At 38.5% G+C, this 21,708-nt stretch overlaps 3 protein-coding genes across 7 annotated transcripts in view; 1 reads left to right on the forward strand and 2 right to left on the reverse strand.

The window, feature by feature from the left end:
- Positions 1–6,877: 6,877 nt before the first annotated feature.
- LOC149086517 (uncharacterized) overlaps positions 6,878–21,708 on the forward strand; it is a 183,784-nt gene continuing 168,953 nt past the window's right edge. The window contains exon 1 of one of the 5 annotated variants that reach the window (XM_089255975.1): positions 6,878–7,095. The gene's annotated coding sequence lies outside the window, so the exon portion shown is untranslated. Of the gene's footprint in view, positions 7,202–21,708 lie in introns of all 5 variants that reach the window. The other 4 variants (XM_089255976.1, XM_089255978.1, XM_089255977.1 and 1 more) reach the window with 4 other exon arrangements.
- LOC149086518 (uncharacterized) lies at positions 17,107–17,595 on the reverse strand. Its single transcript, XM_089231786.1, has one exon. It carries the CDS (start codon positions 17,593–17,595, stop codon positions 17,107–17,109), a length of 489 nt encoding a protein of 162 aa, XP_089087912.1.
- Positions 17,944–19,694, reverse strand: LOC149086519 (uncharacterized). The gene is made up of 2 exons (XM_089231787.1): positions 18,580–19,694; positions 17,944–18,487 (listed from the first exon to the last, which is right to left on the reverse strand). The coding sequence occupies exons 1-2, from the start codon at positions 19,692–19,694 to the stop codon at positions 17,944–17,946; spliced, it is 1,659 nt and encodes a 552-aa protein (XP_089087913.1).

A 21,708-nucleotide genomic window follows, 5' to 3' on the forward strand; every position in this document is an offset into this window, starting at 1 on the left:
AAAACAAATTTATGTCCAGTAAGAAAATTATTAAAATATCTTATAAGAAAATTATTAAAAATACGAGAAACTTGTGCGCATGCCAACGTAAAAAAAAGAAAAACATTACGCGAAATTAAAGTAAATAAAGCAATCGTTGCCACAAGTGTTGAAGAAATATTGATTTTTAATACGTAGTAGTAGTTGTAAACTTTTTGCTTTACGTTGATTGGTTGAATAGTGAATTGAACCGTAGAAAAGAACGAATGAACCGAAAGACCGGTTTTTCCTCCGCAACCCGTCACGTGATCCTAAGGACAATGCTCAACGCAAAGGGGAGAGTGCCGCTTAAGGAATTTTTCTTAGCACGTTCCTTACGATAGTTCCTTATCTAACGACAAGCGCGGAACGGGCGTTATATAAGGAAAGTGGGCTTGTTTACCCCCAGGCTACCTAAGTGTTGGGGTACTGGAAACAGGGCTGCAATTGGGGGGGGGGGGAGGGAGGCAAGTGTTCAGGGTGCCGGACTAGAGGGGGCGCAAATTTCACCCTTTAACCTCCCTTCAATATTACTTGAAATATTTTAAATTTCTAAGAGTGATGCGAACGTAAACAGTTTGGGAATCCCTGATTTGTAAGGAGGAAATTTCATATTCCTAGTATTAGAATGCAATGGTACCCGGCTCAGGGCTTTAAAATTTTGCATTCATTTCTTATTTTCTTTTTTTTTGTTTGTGTTATAATTTTATTTTACTATTATGTATTTGATTCCTCATCAAAGGCACCGGAACCTAGGAGCGGAGGATATTTGAGTACCCACCCCCAATAAATTTTGTAAGGGGACTGAACCATCCCCAATAATTTTTAGGAAAACAACGCGTCCTCTGTTTCCTGCGTATGCGCTTCAGTCCCGTATATACGGGACGGCCAGCAACTTTCGGCGCTCTCTTCCCACCCAATGTTAATTTCTTCATGTCAGCGCCTCTGTTGTGAAGGCTCGAAAAATCGGGTTCAATCGTACTTGTTAATAAGCTTATTCGTTGTTCACTTCACTTCCTCCCGCTTTTTTTTTCTGTTGTCTCATGTCCCCATCCCCAAGGGTCACACTCAACAAAAGAAGAAGAGATGCGCTTGAGTTTACCGACAGTACAAGCAAGAGAAAATATTCCACCCCCCCCCCCCTAAGTTATCTCTACAGGTACCTTCAGGCAGCACTCTGGGAGGATGCAATTTAGAATGGATGGATGCCGAGGTGATTGCGAGATAAGACTACTATTGTCACAGAACAAGTGCATTGAAAGAAAAGTAAAAAAAATAAAATTTCGAGCAGATGGTAATGTTATTAGTAATGTTATTTAGAGAAATTTTTTGTCAAAAGTTTTTTCTGAGCCAAGTGTGAGAAAAATATCCACTCGAACTTTTGGGGGGGCTGAGCCGGCTCTTCAAAAATGTTGGGGGGGGGGGGAACTCGGGCCCATGGGCCGGATACAAGTTTACGCCTATGGTGGGGGCCCCTGAAAGTATTATTATGTAAAATAAAATGTAAATTTTTGTGAGGGCCCCATTCTCTTGGCCCTTGGGAAGTGTTCCGGTTGCTCCAGCTAATTTACGGTCCTGACCTAAAAGTTAAAATGGTGGGGCATAGTGCCACACTTTTGAAGTTTTTTCCTCTCTGAAAATAATGTATCATGGGTCTGAAAAGAAGTCATGAATATCTCTCTTGAATTGCAGGAATAGTCACTTGTATACAGCTTCGAATTTTCTCAGCATGAATCTTAATTTCTTTTTAGAAAAACGATTTCCTTAACCAGGACCATCTTAAGAGCATGATGGGGGCCCCGAGATGAGAAATTTTTCTGTGGCCCTACCTGGTAAATTCTAGAAAATTTCAACCAGATCTCATTTTTGTGTGGCCTCCTTTTTCTCTTGAGGAGCCTCATACATTAAGAACTCACAAAATGTACTAGGCAAAAGCGATCATTACAGTAGTGCATTTAATTCCCAAACAATACAATATTTACCAACACTCTAAAATATAGATTTGTGTATGAAATGTTTCATCTCTAATATGAAAATATTTATATTAATGCCAAGCAATGACCCCCCTTGCCCCTTGTCAGCAAATTTTCGTCATCAACTCTGCCCCTCTGAATCCTAACTCATATTTTCATAAAGGGTGGTTGATGACGTAAGCATTATCCAACCTCCCCCCCCCTGCCCCCTTGTCATCAAAAGTCAGCAAATAGAAACCCCCCCCCCCATCGATGATGACGTAATACTTGAACGGCCCCCTATTTAAAAAGCCCATATGAGTAGCTTCTGTCGAGAAAGTAAAAAAAGGAAAAAAGACGATGATATGGCTATGAGAGCTATATAGCTATTTCGATAAGCAAAATATGGTTTTATCATCCCCTTTTTAATGGAAATTGCATTTCACTCCAGCTACGTTTTTCTTTCCTACTCCCGATATATCTTTAATGATGGTTATTCATTTCGCTACGGAATTGCTAATATTCTCAGATTAGATAAATTATATATATTATTATTAGCAAATAATTTATATCGCATATATTGTATTTTCCCACGTATACTCAGCCTATGCGATTTTCATTGCTTTGTAGGAAAAAAAATGTACTTATCAACACATAAAATTTTTGTTGATCGTGAATGAAATGAAGGAAGAAAAGGACGGTCCCACACACAATTGTGTAAAATTTATATTTGAAAAAACATAAATTTTACACAATTAAAATTTTTCAAAAATAATTTTTATCTGAATATTTTTTAAATTACGATTGTTTTGTACCTGAAATCACAATTTCGTAAACACTAATAAGATAAACACATTAAAATTAAAAAGTACAAAATTCAGTAAATTTGATTTCCAAAAAAAAATTTTAATGCTAATAGTAATTCTTGTGATGGACATTGAATATTAAATTACTGAACATTAATAGCTATATTTCCTTCTTATTAGCCAAATAAGTTAATATCTGAGACTGACTTTTTTGTAATTATATTTGTTGAAACTTCTTAAGATACTATTTTTTATGCAATCCTTCCTACACACAAGATGTGCCCCCTCCCAATGTATAAAATGCTAAACCCAACAGTTTTCTTTTCGACAAAAAACTGTTCCAGCATGTGTACTAGTTTTTTGATTAGCTTACATAAAAAGTTAAATTCAGTTGAAAACAGTTCATTATATTATTAAATATAAGTTGAAAGGACTTCCTTGAAGCTGAGAGAGATTCTTAAAAATAAAAAATATGTAAACAATGTTTCAAATCTGACAGTTAATACAAGCTTCAGTGTATGGACAATTTTTTTTACGTGTAAAATGCATCGCTTTTGAATCATGTTCATGTTTAACTAAAGGGTAAACTAGTAGCCAAGACTAAAAATTAAAAAAAAATTGACATATATTTATACAGATTCGTCATTATTCATCATCAAAATCATTTTCCATCCCTGTTTTTACTAGCAGGTTTGGTAGTTAAATCTGGATTTTTTTTAAATATATACTGTATTTACATGATAATCACAATAATCTAGCAATTCGTTACTTTCAAAATTTACACTGTAACCTAAACATAATTAAGGCAGAAATTCAAACTACGTAAACATTTCCTAACATTTTCCTCACTTAAGAAATAACGACAAATCAATTATCAAAAATAATTTATTCATATTTATATGGAAGTATTTGAGATTGCTAAAAGAAATAATGGTACGTATAATACAAACACACATATAGTAACTAAATATTGAGATTTTCTTCCGTGATGGAGTCAGCTCGTCTTCAGTGGCCACATTTTATCATAGATATGTGTTTTCACCCTACTTTTGCTCCCAAATACTTGTTCCATCTGAAAAATTAAACATAGGTTTCATGAAAAAAAAATTTCCCTAAAGAATGAAGCAAATTATACTCATGTGTTGTGATTTCAAATACAGTGGAATCATACTGCATAATACGAATAAAGCACATGTAATCAGCAATCACGTGGTACGAGTTATGTAATGATAGATTACTTAAATATTATAAATTTCACTCAATGATTGCCCAATGCTGGCATGAACTGCACGTAAATAAGGTTCCGAAAAGTAATTTCATGAATTTTTGAATTGGTGTTTTGAGCACGAAAGGTATGATCACACACTAAAATCTCGATAAAATGATATTCTGCAAATCAAGAAAAAATATCATTGTAGAGGGATTGCTGTTGTATTAAGAGTAGAGATGTAAAATTCTTGAGAATATTGTCACGAAGGAGAAGGACTACTATTGTAAATAACTCCAGTTATTTATAATATAATTATATATAATATCCTAGAGAATATTCTCTGGAAAGACTACTTTTATAAATTACTGGGGAATATTCTTATCAAAAATAGGAATTATTCTCAGGTTATTTCTCATATTAATATTCTCATCTCACATCTCTAATCGAGTGGCAGCAGTTTAACACTATACTATAGGAATTTCTTAACAAGAATTTCAAAATATTGATGTAGAGAGATTTATTGTTATATCAAGTATCATTGTAGTGAGGTTTAACTGTAAATAATAAACCAATGAACTGATATTTATATGCAAAATATTGATGCACAAATAGAATGAAATGAGCTGATAATTATATGATATTGGATAATGAGAATGCACCACAGGAAATATTTTTTGTTGTGCATGTGTTTTCATTTGTGATAATACTGTGGATTCTGCTTATAAAGTTTTTGGTTTTTTTTTCAAAAAATTACCATGAAAAATGTAAGCGGGGAAAATGCTTTAAACAGGAAATCTTAATAAAAATTAGTTCGAGTACTAAGCTGGAAAATATTATACGTGGGAATGTTATGAGCGAGATCGAGTGAATATAGAAGGAAAATGTCATGTTTACACTCAGCAGCAAAATATCATGTAATAAATATATTCCTGCCAAGAGGTAAAAGCTAAAAAAAGGTAATATATTGCAGCGTTTTGCTGACTTTTGCTGACAGTGGGGGGGGGGGGGGTCAAAAATGGCTAAAAATTTGCTTACGTAATACTTGAACGGCCGCTAGGTGACAAATGCAGTAGTGACAAATAAAAAGAATGACCATGCCTGCTTGTCAAGTTTGCAGTTACGTCTATAGCCACCTTAAGGGCATGTCCCCCCAAGGGCAGGGCTGACAGGGATCCAGCCCTGGGGCCCTAGATGATTCTAATCATTTGTTACAACTATAACTTCATTTTAGAGTGACCCGTCGAAGATTCCAATCTGAGAGCCCGGCTGCAAGATGTGGGGGGCCATGCTAAAGGGCATCGGAAGAATGGTCCTCTCATGCTGCAGCAGGGATCCTGGCTGGGATCTCTCACCGGACGTCCATTCTGAATTTACAGTGTGGAAAAAAAGAGAAAATTTTAAGAATTCTTCTATAGGCTGGATTTTGTCAGCCCATCCTTCGTCTTCAGCTCGTCTGCCACTACGAAGGTTACCATCAAGGTCCATGGGTTCGCACTCGGGCATAGAATATTCGAAGCAAGTTCTTTACCCACCGAGCCTAGGGCGACCACCGATGGATGGAGCCTTCATTTCCCACCCAACTCCACTGGTTGGAAATTACCGTATGGCGATATATGACCGGAGTTGGTGTGCGGTGTAGTAGCCCATCCTTCTGGGGGCCATGGTCGAAAATGTTTTATAAGAGCAGTGTTCGGCTTCAGCTTGATGCATGGAACTGATTATTAAAAAAAGGCTGGAGTTTTCGATCTCTTCTGCGGAATAAAAAATATATTTTTTGTATTAAAATAATGTGCCGTAAGTGCTCGAGCAGCCGGGCCGTCTTAAGAGCATCACGAGCTTTCCCGGGCCAAGTGATTTTTCTGAGGCCCTGCCACGTAAGTTCTGGAAAATTTCAACCAGATCTTATTTTTGTGAATCTAATGCGACAATGCCTTAAGACGACACTGTCGAACAGCCGGTGTTTACGCAAGAAAAACACTGCGATGACGACGTTATCGAGAGCACTGTCGTGGCGCTTTAAGTGAAGTTTCTAGGAGGCCAAAATAGCGCTAAAGACGCCAAACGGGAAAGCGCCGTTGCTAATGCGCTATTCTCGATGGGCAGTTGCTTTACCTTAATGTAAATAATAGAATCGTCCGACATGACGTAACGAAACGTAGCCAGTGTTCTTCTCGTGATCGGTAGACTATACTCGCTTGGTAGTGTTTGGAGAATACCGATTTCGCGGTGAAACTGAAACGGGTTTCAACTGATCCGAGTTTCAGCACGCTGAGTGGTGAATACGGCCGCTATTGTCCCAAGTTGTTGTCCTTCAAAGTAGAGATTATTTACATGGAATCAAATACGTATTCAACTGAAAAACTAAAGACTTGATCAATTAATATCATAAATAATTTGCACCATATAGGACACAAGATCGTTCTATATCATAGTTATGACTTCGATATATAACAATATGGTCCAGATATTGTACTATATCGTTGTGCTACTGGGGAATGGTGATTGGTATTGCTTTAGCAACACAAACAGATATGTTCCGGCGTCCCTGGTCTGACACCAAAACCATTCAAGTGCTTAGGGTCTCCAATCATCTTGATCCGGCCCTGGATAATGCTATATACTGTATATTGTATATAGGAGGTAGTGCCTTCAAAGGGGGATTGAAAAAATTTTAATCAATGAGAAACAAAATATTCGGAATTCTCGAATTAATTCTGAAAATCTTTTCAAATATGGGGAATTAAAAGAGCTGTGATATTTAGAAAGTTTTGCGTCGTGATTGATATCGAAAATTTCGGTCGGCATATGTGTGTATCTCGTATTTTTCTGGCATAAATATGGTCAGACTAGTAAGCCAAGATTAAGAGCAAAATACTTCAATGTCCCATATGAAATACGAGTTGTGTGGTCAGAGTTGTAGAAAGTAGATTGACCATTGCAAAGGCTTGATTTTACCGCTCGATGTTTTCCCTTGTGTAGCCTTGGCAGGCAGCATAGAGCCGTGAATAATAAGACCAAGACCCTTGTGAGCTTTACAGGTTAAAAACAAAGTCGCAGAACCCTCAATAATAGGTTCGTTTGGAATTCGGACGATTTTGTCTTCGACCAGGTAAGTCGGCTTTTGGAAAGCAGCCGGAAACATGGAGGAAAGAATAACAAGAGGTGACATCAGGCACGAAAATTGAAGCTGTTGTAGCAACCCTATGAGCTGACAAGTAAGCCCAAACAAACCGCTCTTTTCCCTATACTTAACGTGTTTTGCCGGATCGAATTCTCTTAAAATATTAATATCTAAATAAATTTAAGCACCATGACTGTTTAATGCGTCTTCGGGTAATCTACATGATCCGATAAAGGGGAAAGATAAAAGTTTATCCTTGTATAAGGGGTTTTTATATTTTTAATTTATTTTTGAAAAAGGGGAAGATCACTTTTCACTCTCGACTCGTCATAAGTTTTTAGTTCAGTGCCTTCAATTTATTTTAAAAATTTGATGCATCACTTTAATGTCTATGGGAATATGATTAATTAAAATAACATGAAGCTCCAATAAAATGCAATTTTCATAATTTTTCTTTTAACTGTTTATTTTGCCTTGTCGTTTCGTTCATCATTATCATAGATCCGGGACATTTCAAAAGTGTTTGAAGCCCGTGGGCGCTCGTATTAAGCTTTACATGAGGAATTTTGATTTCTGAAGCAATCCTGAGGTGCTCGAGCACCTTCTGACGGCAGTAGCTAGAATTTTTGCCACCCGGGGCAAACAGCATTTTGCTGCCTCCGTGCCTCAAAGTACTGGAAGTGCTCGAGCGTCCTCTGCCACTGTGTATTTATGGTTTTGCTGCTTGTAGGCTGTACAAATTTCGCCACCCTCTTCTTTCGTTTCACTCTCATATTCTTGAATACATATGATTGAAATATATGCTGCCCATCCGAACCTTCCGCTATGTAGATGTAGTATTAAGAAAAATATTAAAAATAAAAAACTTTTTTTTACGAGCCGCGATAAGTCATCTTTCTGGCTTATAGTATTTAGGAAAATAATCACTTGGGCAGTTTTTTTCCCCCTCTTCATTTTGCACCTATTACTTTGCTTTTAAAGTGATATGTGTACGAAAATTTCACAAAAAACAGTTTCGAATTGAATATGAAATCTAAAATTGTCTGTGCTCGAGTTTTTGTTGTTCTACCTGGACTGGAAGTATTTCTACAATATTTTAATATAAACAGCTGAAAGGCATTATATATGCTAATGTTTTGCATATACACTCATGCCCATAAATTGAGGATAATGCCAGCTCCGGCAAATAAAGGTTCAGAAACAAAACAAACGTTACTTATTCATAAAGCCCATTTATTAAACAAAGAATAAAGAACGAAAACGATGGTGTATGTATGATACCATTCATAAAAACTACGATTTTTGCTCCCTGGAGCAATTGTAAAAAATATCTTTTTTATAAAAACTTACTATTAGATGGTTGGTATGATGGTTAATACATTGTATGTCTCCCATAAGATGAAATACAGTCCGTACAACGCCTAGGCTTGCTGAGTATCAAATTATTGATCTGATCTTGGGGAAGATCACTCCACTCAGCAAGCAATGCTCTCCGAAGTTCCGGTACACATGTAGGAGGTGATTGACGGGCTGTAACTCGTCGGCCAAGCATGTCCCACGCATGCTCTATCGGATTCAAGTCAGGTGAGAATGCTGGCCATTCCATACTGGTTATATCCCCAGATTCAAGGCATTCGTTTACGATGTTTGGTCGGTGAGGACGGGCATTGTCATCCATAAACACAAATTCTGCGCCCATGGCACTCCTAAAGAAATGTACATGTTGTTCCAGAATGATGTCCTGATAAATTTGGGCTTCCATGGTTCCGGTTTAAACATGCAGATCTGTTCTGGAACCCAGTATAATTCCACTCCTAACAAGCAATGCTGCACCACCGTAACGGTGTCGTTCAATGATGTTGTCTTGGTGGGAACGGGTACCTGGCGTTCTCCATATGAAAGTCTGACGTGAATCAGACTGCAAGCTAAATCTGGACTCGTCTGAAAACATCACACAAGCCCACTGTGACGATGTCCACATTGCATGTTCTCTACTCCAGGCTAATCGCTGTCGACAGTGAGTTGCCGTGAACGGAACACATCTGACAGGCCTGCGAGCATATAGACCAATATCTCCCAAACTCCTGTACACGGTTTGCCTTGAAACTGTGGTACCCGTGGCTCAGGGGCGTAGCCAGAAATTTCGTTCGGGGGGGGGGGGACCAAAGTGACAGAACAATGGATTTGGCCATCTTTTTTCCCCTTTTTTCGGTCATTTTCTCACATTTCGGAGGGGGACCAGACCCCCCAAGTCCCCCCCTCGCTACGCCCTTGCCGTGGCTGCAGATAGCTGACGAGACAGGTCGGATGCTGTGCTCCGTCTGCTTCTTTTGGCAGTTACTGCCAAATACCGGTCTTCATTTGGCGTTGTAACTCTGTGGCAACCTGTACTGTAACGTCTACTGACATTTCCGTTATCTTGGAATCATTGCCAAAGCCTAGAGATGATGCTTTGGGCAATTCCAAGTTCTTCGGATACTTCCATCTGAGTACGCCCACATTCCAGGTAGCCGATAATTCTACCACGTAAAAAATATCCACATGCGTCCTCTGTGTCATAACTATTTGCTTATGGCACTGAGCGCCTTACAGAACTCTTGTGAACAATTTTACTTCTTTGCCACCATTCCTTATGTACCCCCCACTTACACTCTCGTCATTGTGACGTACTATCTGCATCATCTGGTGGCTTCCTGGAATTTGCATATCATTCATGCAGATGTGTGTGATAATTCTACAGGTGAAATTTTTACTTTAGATTTCGATTTCCGTGTGATTCTGAATTATCCTTAATTTATGGACATGAGTGTATAATGTTTTTCGCAAAAGAAAAGAAAAAAAGACAGATTTTTTTTTCAAACACCGTTTGTTCAAGTGTCTTTAAACATTGTGTCTCTCTCAGCACTGAGATATTACATGCTTTGGCATAATTTTTTTTTTTAAATTAAAATGCCGAGAAGGAATTTTGGGGCACAAGATATGGGTAAATTTTGGATATTTTTGCAAAAGGTCCTATGTTGTTGAAGTTATTATTCGAAAACAAATAACAACTAAAATTGTGAAAGCTCTCATTCAATTGTATAAATATATCCACAGAATTTGAGGGAAAAAAATAGAGTTCTTAAAGTGAATAGTAAATTTTTAAATGATTTTTAAAAACGGGGATGTTTCTCATAGGAAAGCATGGGAAGCCAGGGTTTGTTTGGGCTTACTTGGCCCCTTTAATAGAGTGATCACTGGCTTCATCTGGCAACCCAGATTCCCCATGCTTTCTCAACGGACGTGCTGGTCGCGTCACCTCCTGTTATTCTTTCCTCCATGAGCCGGAAACAATTTCTCCATCTCTTTTCTTCCCAATGGTTCACATTTGGGTATGGATAGGATGCGGTAACTGCTGCTCCCTTTCAAACGTGGATACCATAGTCATACGACTAAGGGCCTCCTCTCACACGGGGATATTCAAATTGAACTCGAATAACCATAACTTGAACGAGTTGAGTTGCCCATTCTTCCTCACACTGCACTACTAAAAATAATCTCAAAGCCTGGGAAAATGAGTCAAAACCACACTCCTTGTTTTTAGTTCACATCTCGCTGTGTATTATGAACCAGGGTAGGGGGAAAAAATCAAATTTTTAGTAATTCTAGCAGCGATGAAGTTGATATTTTATTATAATTATAAGTAACTATTATTTTGTGCACTATTATTTATGGCTAAGAAAGGATAAATAGACGAAAATTATTGTACATCCTTGGTCCTCCCACATCTTTGTGGCCAGACTTTTCACAAGCCCTTCTGTAGTGAATTTATATGAAAAAACAATAGTAATTGTTCCGGGACCCAGGGCTGAAGCCCTGTCAGCCCCACCCTTGTGGGGGCTATAAGTACATTCAAAATAACACCGGGGTGGGAACTCTGCTCCCATTGCGCCAAAACTAATATCTTGCGCCATCCTGCTCCAATAGCATATTTTTGTATTTTTCTGCGCCAAATAGCGAATTTTGCTTCAGTATGCCTGGAATTTCGGAAAGGACGCCAAAAAATGTTTGTTCCTGCTAGTCACGAAACGATTCTTTCCGAGAAGAGCGTGTTTTATTCCACTATACTTAAACTATCGGCACCTCATCAGGCTTTCCATCACGAAACCCCGATATTGTCCGTGATCGTGGAACTGAAGATGGTTTGCAATGTCTTTCAGCTTTAAAGTACAAATGCGAGTGTTTCTGTTTAAAAAAAAAAAGTTGCCACTGGAAGCAGCAGAAATTTCCGTAGTCGATTGTCATTGTGTTAAATCCCGATGTTTCGTGAAAAAAAATTTCCATTCCGGGAGTAAAAAGCGCATGTCTGCCGAATTATGAATGTTAGTTTAGAAACTTTGCCGAATAACGACCGTTAAATCGTCAATATCGCCAAATAACGAGCGTCAGATCGCTAAATAACGAGCATTAAATCACAATCTCGCCAAATAATGAGTGTCAGATCGACAATCTCGCCAGATAATGAGTGCTGAATCGCCAAACATAGAGTTGATTCTTTGTAATTCTCTCCCATTTCGCAACAATTTCTTTCCAAGTATAAAAAAATTAAAAACTTATAATATTTTTTTAGCTCATTTGAAGTGCTGCTGTTCAAGGCAGCAAATTGTGTCCTCAGTAAGCAAAAATCATCTTAAATAGACGGGTGCAAAACATTTTATGACAGCCGCTTTTTCAAACAAGGTGTCAAAAGCCTAAAACACCAAAAACAAAAATCAAGCTGATGAAAAGATGTTTGATAACAAAAGACAGTGCAGTTTTATTTTGAAAAGGGTTGAGGGTTAACGAAAATATTCTTGTTAATTTCACTGCTCCAATTTATAAATATCTGCTCCGAATCCCATATTTTGCTGCTCCAAAACTGCTCCGAATCCTGAATTTTGCTGCTCCGAAATGGACTTAGCCACTTCCCACCCCTGATAACATCATAAATAACATCGTTACAGCAAACAGGAATCTGATTCCTTTGCGTTCTACAGAATTAGAATATAGACGAGAAGAATTAATTTATTACCCATGAGTCCTGATAATTGACTGATAATCCATAAGGTAAGTCAAATTCGCACACTTTTTTTTTACCGAGAAAAAAAAAATATGAACTGTATTTATATTGAATGGGGTTTTCATATATTCTCTCACACACGTGTGTACATGACTTATTTACACGAATTACAGTCGGTAGGATTATGGTAGACCTGTGTGTGTGCATCACGCAGAATTTCTTTAAAAAATACCATAAATCCAAAAATATCCGTGTGCCCCCCCTCCATCTAACAAACTTGCCAGTGAAAATATTAAGGAATGCTTACACAGTTGCACAACAAATGTTGGCGTTCAACTGAGAGTTGTCAAATTTGCTCCCTGGGTAGATACCCATTTTCCTCCCCGGGCTGGGTTTTTCAGGGAATATTGTTTGTTTTTGAAGAAAATGTGTTACTTTCAGGTTAAAATTTTAGTTTGAGCTTAGTCTTATATATTCCAAAAATTGCTGCATAGTGCAGTGTTTAGAATATGCTATTTTGAAATATCTTTAAATGATTTTTATGAACAAAAATGTGATGAATCATTTCTTCGAATCATAATTTTCATCGAATTTTTTTCGAATCATCACTTTTTTAATTCTTCTGACTACCTTTTTGTATGTAAACATTCAGGTAGGAGATTCACGTATTAAAGTATGTTACAAGAAATTGCAAACAGAAAATTGTAACCATGGACCATTGTTTAACAAATATAGCTGACGTGATATGTGATCAGCATATCCACAGAAATTGCTTATTTATGATAAATAATAATTTTTGACACAAATCCTGGTACAAATAAATTGAAGCCTCTGTGAAGAAGTAAACCAATGTATATATAAACTGAATTTTCATTTAAAAAATATTTACATGTTTGCATTACTTTTTTATAAGTTTTATACAGGTACATCAGACTTCCATAACTGAAATAACAGACAAAAATAACATTATCTCATAACGAAAACAAATTAAATTTCTGGGATTCTTGAATTGAACATTGGTAATGAACACCAAGTGAAATAGAACAAAAAGTATACTTTTTTTTCCTCCAAAAATAAGAGATAACCATAAAATAAGACTTAGCTTGATTTTTCAAGATGCTCATGATATAAGCCTGACCCCGAAAATTTGCCTGTTAAAATCATCAGCCACGTGAAGGCATTCTGTAGGTCTGTTGCTATACATGACAGGTTTTCTTCTATAAAGTGATATTAATATACTATAATGTTATTGACATTTGTATTTAATGATAATTCAAGTTATTCTCTAGTTTTAAGTTCCCAAAAATGGCTAATTTGGATAAGTGGAAAACACCTCCACAGTAATGAATCCTCAGAATGACTGCTATCTGCTCTTCATCAGATCATTTTTTACTTATTACTGCTCCTTTAAAAATATTTCAGGATTTAATTTAATGAAGCAGGGATATTCTTCAACAGCGAGGAATTCAAGAAAAATAGAGACTTTGAGTTTGGGTTCGATTAAAAAAAAACTTTATGGTTTTGGTTACATAGCTAAAGGTTTTATTTTTGATGGATCAGGACACATTTGGGTACATTTTCTGCGGGGTTTGAAAAATTTGGAGAAAAAAATTCAGGCACATTCTGATTTCTCAGAATTTTCATTATCAGAATTCATTTACATAGCTGCCAAGTCTCCCGAATTTTTCGGGAATCTCCCGAAAAGTTCTTAAATCTCGCGAATTTTTACGAAAATCACGAAAATCCCTAATTGTCACTAAAAATTCCCTACTTCATTAAAAAAATCCCCGCTTATGAAAACAATCCCTAAGGAATTTCTTGTGGGGCATGAAGCCTCTTTTTTTTCCCTTTCGAAATGACGTCACACGTCGTAAATGGGGAAATTCCCTTTTTAAGGAAGTTTTACAAACCCTTTACAACAAGAAAGTTGTTTGTCTTATCGTGCAGGGAAATGGCTTAGCAGCCAATAGTCCTGGATAATAATTGAAGATTATGGTGATGCACATGTGGTCAAAATTTCTTTTGTTGAAGTTACGTACGTGCGATATAACAAAGCATGAATAATGATAAGCAAAAACATATTTAATCAATTTTAAAGATACTTATTCCGATGAATTTCCTTTCATCAAACGTTCCAGAAGAGGGCTGACTTTTCCTTTTTGTACAAGTTGTGTTACAGACATAAACATCGGTCATGGAAAGACTGCCATCATCAGTCGTGAAGTGAAAAAAAAACATCAAGCAAGTGTCACAAAAAGTCAGTGTTCTTCAAAAATTGACGGTGTTTTCCTTCATCTTCCGATGATTTTGGGGTCATTCGCGGAGAATGTTTGTTCACAGCGTTTCTGATTGAACACAATATTTATTTTTACATCAATGAAGTTTTGGCCTCCAATTTCACTTGTTTTTTGCGTAGGAATTTTATTCCCAAGGGTTTAACTTCCATGTGTGTAAAATCCCTATTTTAATTGGACTTCAGTTTCTGAGTAGGGATTTTATTCCCTACGCTTCAACTTTTATGTTTGGAAAATCCCTATTTTATTTGGAAAAATCCCTATTTTATTTGGAAAAATCCCTATTGTATTTATTAGGGAGTGGTTTTAGCATAAAATATGGGTGTGTGCGAAAATCTCCCAAATTTTCATTTTCAAAAGTTGGCAGCTATGCATTTATTTTATCACAAACAATCTTCTTGTTACAGTTCTGCATACAACTTAAGGTTCAGATATAATTACACAGAAGTGGGTGTGTTTGTGTGTAAACAATTATTCCCTTATAGTATGAAAAATTTTATTGATCAAATACATAGTTTAACATGCACCAAAAATGTATTTTAGACATAATATAAGATGTATACACAGGGCCGCAACTAGATGCTTAGTCACCTGAGGCAAGTACACATTTTGACACCCCCTTGTAATGTTGGAGAGGTTTCAGAATGAAATTTGCACCCCCTCGGGTCCAGCGCCCGGAGTACGAGACCTGCCTGCTCCCCCCTAGTTGCGGCCCTGTGTACACATGAAGGATGTGTGTTAGATTGGGTCAAAAAAAATTATTTTCGAATCGCTATAGTGTGGAAAAGTTGCCTCCTTTAATAAAAAGATAAATGACATAAAAAATTAAAATCTGTTGACGCATCGTACTTGAAATTTATGAAAATTGATGAAATTGAACATTTTTCTTAATTTTTTTAATATTACTTAAAATTGAATGATCGATACACAAAAGTTTATGTTTATTTTATGGTTCAATAAAGTAAAATAAATTAAAACATCATTAATATTTCAATGTTTATTGGTCACGCAATGTGTTCGCAAAACTGGAATTGACCAAATTTTTGCAAGTTTCATTGTGCAGCTCTTTGCTTTGTTTCATTGTGCATGCTTTGTCAGAACAAAATGACCCAGAACTTACCACGATGAGGTGGCTGCACATCGATTTTCACCCTCACCCTATCCAATCAACCATCCAAAGTAGGAGAGTGTAATTTACATTATAGTTATCAAATTTGACTAGGATTTAGTGGTTTACAGTTTCTTCTATTGTTTCTTTTCCAAGTGTTCACGTTTAAAGTCTGACTTTTGGGAGAAATTAGGCATGACTAATTTTGATAAAAGCGTAAATATGGTGTAGCTATCTCTAGCTTCATCTCCACATACTTTAGTTGAGGATTCTGTAACATGTCAGGCACATCTCTCGACTGCTTGAGTGGGACTGGAGCACATGCGAATTGCATGTGGGAGGACCACTACAGTGGATCACGTGTCTACTCCATTTCAATGAACTACTTTTCAGTCATATTTTTCTGCATAGATTTGTTCTGTTTAGTTCAGACACAGGGCCAAAATCTTTTTCTGGGATAACAGTTTCCTGGGTTTGAACAGCTCACTATGGTGGAGATGGTGGATAATCATGAGATTATTTGATTCTAGAAGTAGCCACAAAGCAGGGTTGTCAAATTTGCTCCCCATTTTCCCCCCGGGCTGGGTTTTTTTAGGGAATATTGTTTGCTTTTGAAGAAAATGTGTTACTTTCAGGTTAAAATTTTAGTTTGAGCTTAGTTTATGTATTCCGAAAATTGCTGCATAGTGCAGTGTTTGGAATATGTATATTTTGAAATATTTTTTAATGATTTTTTAGGAACAAAAATGTGATAATAAATAATTTCTTGGAATCACAAACACCCTTTTTATAATTCTTCTACCTTTTTTATGTAAGCATTTAGGTACGAGATCCACATATTAAAATATTTTACAAGAAATCACAAACAGAAAATTGTAACTGGCACTTCACAATATGCACCTGCTGATTTCTTTGGGGCTTGCTTTGCAGTCGCTTGTTAGGAATTATGAGACGACATTTTAGAATTAGATTTAATTTCTTCAAATATAAAGCATGCGAGCTACATACATTTGCGACTTGTTACCACGATGTTTTGAACGTAACTGTTGCCATCTTACAAAACAGTAATAATGAGAATAAACGATAAAAAGTTAAACAATAAAAAGGAAGAAAACAAAAATAAAACGATCCCCGATTGTCCATACTCCCGCCCCAAAAAGGTGACAGTCAATAATCGACTGGCAAATGACATAGATGATTCATGGAACGTTTGTATTCACACACCATTCACCAATTTGTACCATTCACAGTCTTGATTTCCACAACTCTGACCTTTCCATCGTCACCTGGAAAGACTTGGGTCACTCGAGCCAAGTGCCACTTGAGGGGAGGTGTGTCTTCCTTCAAGATAACGAGATCGCCGACTGCTATGTTTGACGTTTCATGTTTCCACTTCATCCTTGGTTGAAGACTGGTCAAATATTCCCTGGACCATCGATTCCAGAAATCCTTTTGCAATTTTTGTATCTTGGCCCATTTGGCTTGTAGACTTCCCGATGCTTCACCATCACCTTCAGGTACAGCAGTCATTGGAGTACTGATGAGAAAATGTCCAGGAGTCAAAGCTTGCAGTCGTTTGGATCTTGGCCGAGTTGAGTTAGGGGTCTTGAATTCATGCAAGCTTCAATCTGGACAGTCAGAGTAGTTAATTGCTCATAAGTGAGAGCACTTCCCTTGCACGTTTTCAACAGATGATGCTTTAAACATTTGATGTTGGATTCCCACAGTCCACCAAAGTGAGGTGATAACGGAGGAATGAAGTGCCAATGGATTTTTTCTTCAGAGATAACTTTCTGTACATCTTGAGATTTACAGAAATCGAACTGCACCTTTAAATAATTGGCAGCACCCTTGAAGTTGGTTGCATTGTCCGAATACATATCTGTGGGCTTCCCTCTTCTGGATATGAATCTTCTAAATGCTGCAAGGAAAGCTGCAGTACTTAGCTCTGACACTATTTCAATGTGAATTGCCTTTGTTGTGAAGCATACGAACAACGCTAAGTATGACTTGAGTCGAACCTTCTGCCTCTTCAATATCGGCTTCATTGTAATCGGTCCTGCAAAGCCTACACCAGTTCTTTGGAACGGTCTGCAGGGCAAGACTCTGTGTGCGGGTAAATTACCCAACATTGACGTCTCAGGTCGTGCCTTGAATCTGTAACAGGTTACGCACCTGTTGAGTATTTTTCTTACGGTGCTTCTACCCGACGTAATCCGGAATTGCTGTCGAATCATTGAGAGAACCAGTTCAGCTCCAGCATGAAGGTATTTGAGATGGAAATGTTCCACTACCAGGGATGTCAGATGATGATTTTTAGGCAGGAGCAATGGATGCTTGGCACTTGTACTAAGATCCGAATGTTTCAATCTACCACCCACACGTATCAAACCCCTTCAATCGATGAATGGACTTAGTGAAAAGAATTTGTTTGTGGGTGGAAGGGGATTTCCCTTATCAAGAAAACTGTGTTCGTCCTTGAACTCTGAGTTCTGCACGATCCGAACTAATGCTAGAGTAGCATCATTTAATTCAGCAGCACTTAGTGAACCAACGATTTTGTTCTTGGATTTACAATTGTGGATGAAACGAAGACTCCAAGCAGCAACACGTTGAAGTTTAACAAACGATGAATACTTGCTGATCACACTCCATTCTTCCACGATTTCGTGAGATTGGGTTGCATTCACAGACTTCTTTAATTCTGATTCATCCTCCATCAACTGGTCTGAAGGGTCGGAATTGGATGGTATCACCAAGCCACTTTCACTTAACCAATCTGGCCCTCTCCACCACAAGAAATTTTCTCTCAGCTGTGACGGTGGTAACCCCCTGGAGGCACAATCAGCTGGGTTCTCCTTGCCGGGAACGTGATGCCATTGATTTGGATCACTTGATAAGTGAATCTGTTTCACTCGGTTCGCGACGAATGTCCTCCACCTAGTGGGATCGAATTTTATCCAATGAAGTACAACCTTCGAGTCAGCCCACAGAATTGTGTTGTTGATTTTCAAATTCAAGGCTCCATTCACTCGTTCGAATAGTTTAGCCAGCAACACTGTTCCACACATGGTATGGTTGTAGATTTCAATGGGGCAACCTTTGTCTTTGCACATATCAAGGCTACATTCACTGCATCATCTGTAAACTCAGTGCGAAGGTAACAAACTGCAGAATATGCCTTACATGATGCATCACAAAATCCATGAATGTCCATACTCCTGACAGTTCTTGTACTCCCCATAAGAAATCTGGGAACAGCAATGTCCTTCAGGAGAGAAAACTCCTTACTAATTTTTCTCCATCCAACAAGACATGAGGCATCAAAGGGTTCATCCCAACCCCTATGATCCTTCCACAGACCTTGCATCAGAATTTTTAGGATCACGGTGGTCGGACTCAAAAAACCCAGAGGATCATAAACCTTAGCAATCTGGGATAGGAGCTGTCTTTTTGTTTGGATTTCTGTGGAAGTTTCATCAACCTGAACACTGAAGGTATCCACACATGTATTCCATAGAATTCCCAGAATTTTTGTGAACAGAGTTTTTTCGAATTGAACCAGATTTGTAGAACCTTGAAGTGCCGGGGGAAGGTCATTCATAACCGCCTTGATGTTAGAGTTCCACTTCCTCAACTGGAAGCCTCCCCTTTGCATGAGTTTTATCATTTTGTTCATCAACATCCTTGCTTCACTGATGGTTGCAGCACCGGTCAGCAAATCGTCGATGTAGAAATCCTTCGATGCAATCCTTGAAACATCTGGGAATTGTTGCTCTTCATCTTGAATCAGCTGCTGAATTGTTCGAATGGCCAAGAACGGAGCACAGGTTGTACCATAAGTAACTGTAGTCAGTCTATAGTCCTTCAACTCCTCACTTGGATCGTTTCTCCACACTATGCGTTGAAACTCGGAGTGATTCCTCTGAAAGAGAATCTGTCGAAACATCTTTTCTATGTTGGCGGTGAGTGCAACAGCATGCGATCTGAATCGTATAAGAACATCAAAGATATCTTCCTGGAGTCTCGGACCAGAATGCAGAATTTGATTTAGTGAGATACCTGATGACGTCTTGCACGAGGCATCGAACACCATCCTCAGTTTAGTCGTGCTGCTCTGCTCTCTCAGGACACCATGATGCGGCATATAGAAATGCTCAGTGCAATGAATACTCACGCTTGATTCTGGAATGAGCTCCATATGACCCAGTTCTTGGTACTCGTTCATGAAGTCCACGTATTTCTTTTTGAGTTCGGGTTGGCTTGACAAATCGGGTTGGTCTCTCCAGTGTCTTGAATCGTTTGACTGCTATGGATCTAGATTCTCCCAACTCAGCAGTTGTAGATTTGAATGGCAGACTCACTACATACCGTCCCGAATCACTTCTCTTGACATCTGTAGAGTAAATTTCCTGGCACATCATTTCATCTGACAATTCTTCTCTTTCGGCGGGAATCGCTTCCAGTTCCCAGAACCGGTTGAGAATCTCGTCCACACTGGCACTACAACACTGAGTCTGAGTGCAGCTAATTTCGAGTCCTTGCCGTGTCCCCTTAGCCAGCACCCTTCCAGTCAGTATCCATCCCAGTTTTGTCCTCACTGCAAGTGGAGCTCCAGGCATTGAGAGTCGTTCCGGCTCTAGAATATCGAAGAAAACATCTGCACCTAGAATTATATCGATCGGCCTCGATTTGTAGAATTCAGGATCGGCTAGTTGAATGTCACCGAACATCCCCTCAGGAACGGATATCTCGAAGTTGGGGATTTTTGAAGACATTTTTTCGACAACTAATGCTGCTGTTGTATGGATTTGATCCTTGCCGCAACTTGCGATGAACTTCAGATTCACTTGTGCTGTCGAAACGTCACATATTTCATCACTGACGCCTAGAATTGAATGCTTAGATTTGTTGAACATCAGTCCTACTTTCTTGCAACAGTCCTTGGTTATGAGAGATGTTTGGGAGCCACTATCCAGGAGTGCTCGACATTTTACATAATCACCCCGGCACCCGCGGACATTTATGAGTGCTGTAGACAACAGTACTTGACTTGATTTTGCTTTGGAAACATTGAAAGTGCTCGACACAACACATTAGCATGTGTGGTGATACAACACATTAGCTTGTTTACGAGTAGCACAGGAAAAAGCAAGTCTAGAATTGCCTTTCGACTCTTCCCTTGGTCTGGGACCATCTTGGACAGGCTTTAGACACCTGGCCTGTTTTTCAAGGAAAGCTATGAATTCATCACACTCGGGATAATCTTGACCTTGACTTAGTTCCCACTGCTTGATTAGATTATCATCCAATTTTTGTTTTAGAAAGTACACCAACAGTACATTCGAGAGACCACTTACTCCAAGTCCCAAGCACTGTAGATTTCGTATTGCCTCGTTCGCCGTGTCCAGCAGTTCCAAGATGTTTCTTGAATTCACGATTTTCACTTGTTTCAGCTGGAAGATCTTGGCGCACTGTGCATACGCGAGTTCACGCTTGTTGTCATATCTCGACTTCAGAGAATCCCATGCTTGAGAATAACTCGCACTTGTAATCGCAAATCCCATCAGGGCCGCTTCTGGACATCTGATAAAGTGGGGTTGTTCCCGATAGAACCCTAGAAGATTTCCTTGAAGCGCAGCCAACCTCTGAACTCGCCCTTGAACTCCGGTAACTCGAACGTTGGCAGCTTGAGATTATCGTCCTTCGACTGAGATTTTTCACTGGGCTGGCTGAAACTATCTTCAGCCATCGACACCGAACTTGTCATCTCGCGAATTTTTAGTCTCAGCTCTACGTAGCCGTCATACTCCACTTCACCGAGTGATTCATTCGATATCGCGGTAGCACCTCTCTAGATTCTGATTCAAGTTTTTTAGCTCGCGCTTGAATTCCCGTAGCAAATACACGTCATTGGATTCTAAAATGACTGACACCTCTTCTTCCGCCGTTCGAATTTCCTTCGTCCAGAGCTTGAATTCTGGGAGCATATCACTAGATTTTGATTTCGGCATATTGGAGAACGATTTAATTCTAACAGAAACGCCACGGAAAAGAGTTCACTCACCGATAACACTCGCTTATTTTGGTTGACTAAGTTTCCTTTCCTATCACCGAGCTTCCAAATCGAAACAAGTACACACGAAGAGCCTCCGGCTTCT

The sequence above is a fragment of the Pholcus phalangioides genome, unplaced genomic scaffold (genome assembly GCF_987345545.1).
Source record: "Pholcus phalangioides strain wild (caught in Gottingen) unplaced genomic scaffold, Ppha-v1.0 ptg000004l_1, whole genome shotgun sequence".
NCBI lineage: Eukaryota > Metazoa > Arthropoda > Arachnida > Araneae > Pholcidae > Pholcus > Pholcus phalangioides.

Coding starts and splice junctions, on each gene's coding strand:
- LOC149086518 (XM_089231786.1), bottom strand. CDS start 17,595: ATGAAGCCGATATTGAAGAGGCAGAAGGTTCGACTCAAGTCATACTTA.
- LOC149086519 (XM_089231787.1), bottom strand. CDS start 19,694: ATGCCGCATCATGGTGTCCTGAGAGAGCAGAGCAGCACGACTAAACTG. Junction 18,488..18,579: donor TGGCTAAACTATTCGAACGA/GTGAATGGAGCC, acceptor CGATCCCACTAG/GTGGAGGACATTCGTCGCGA.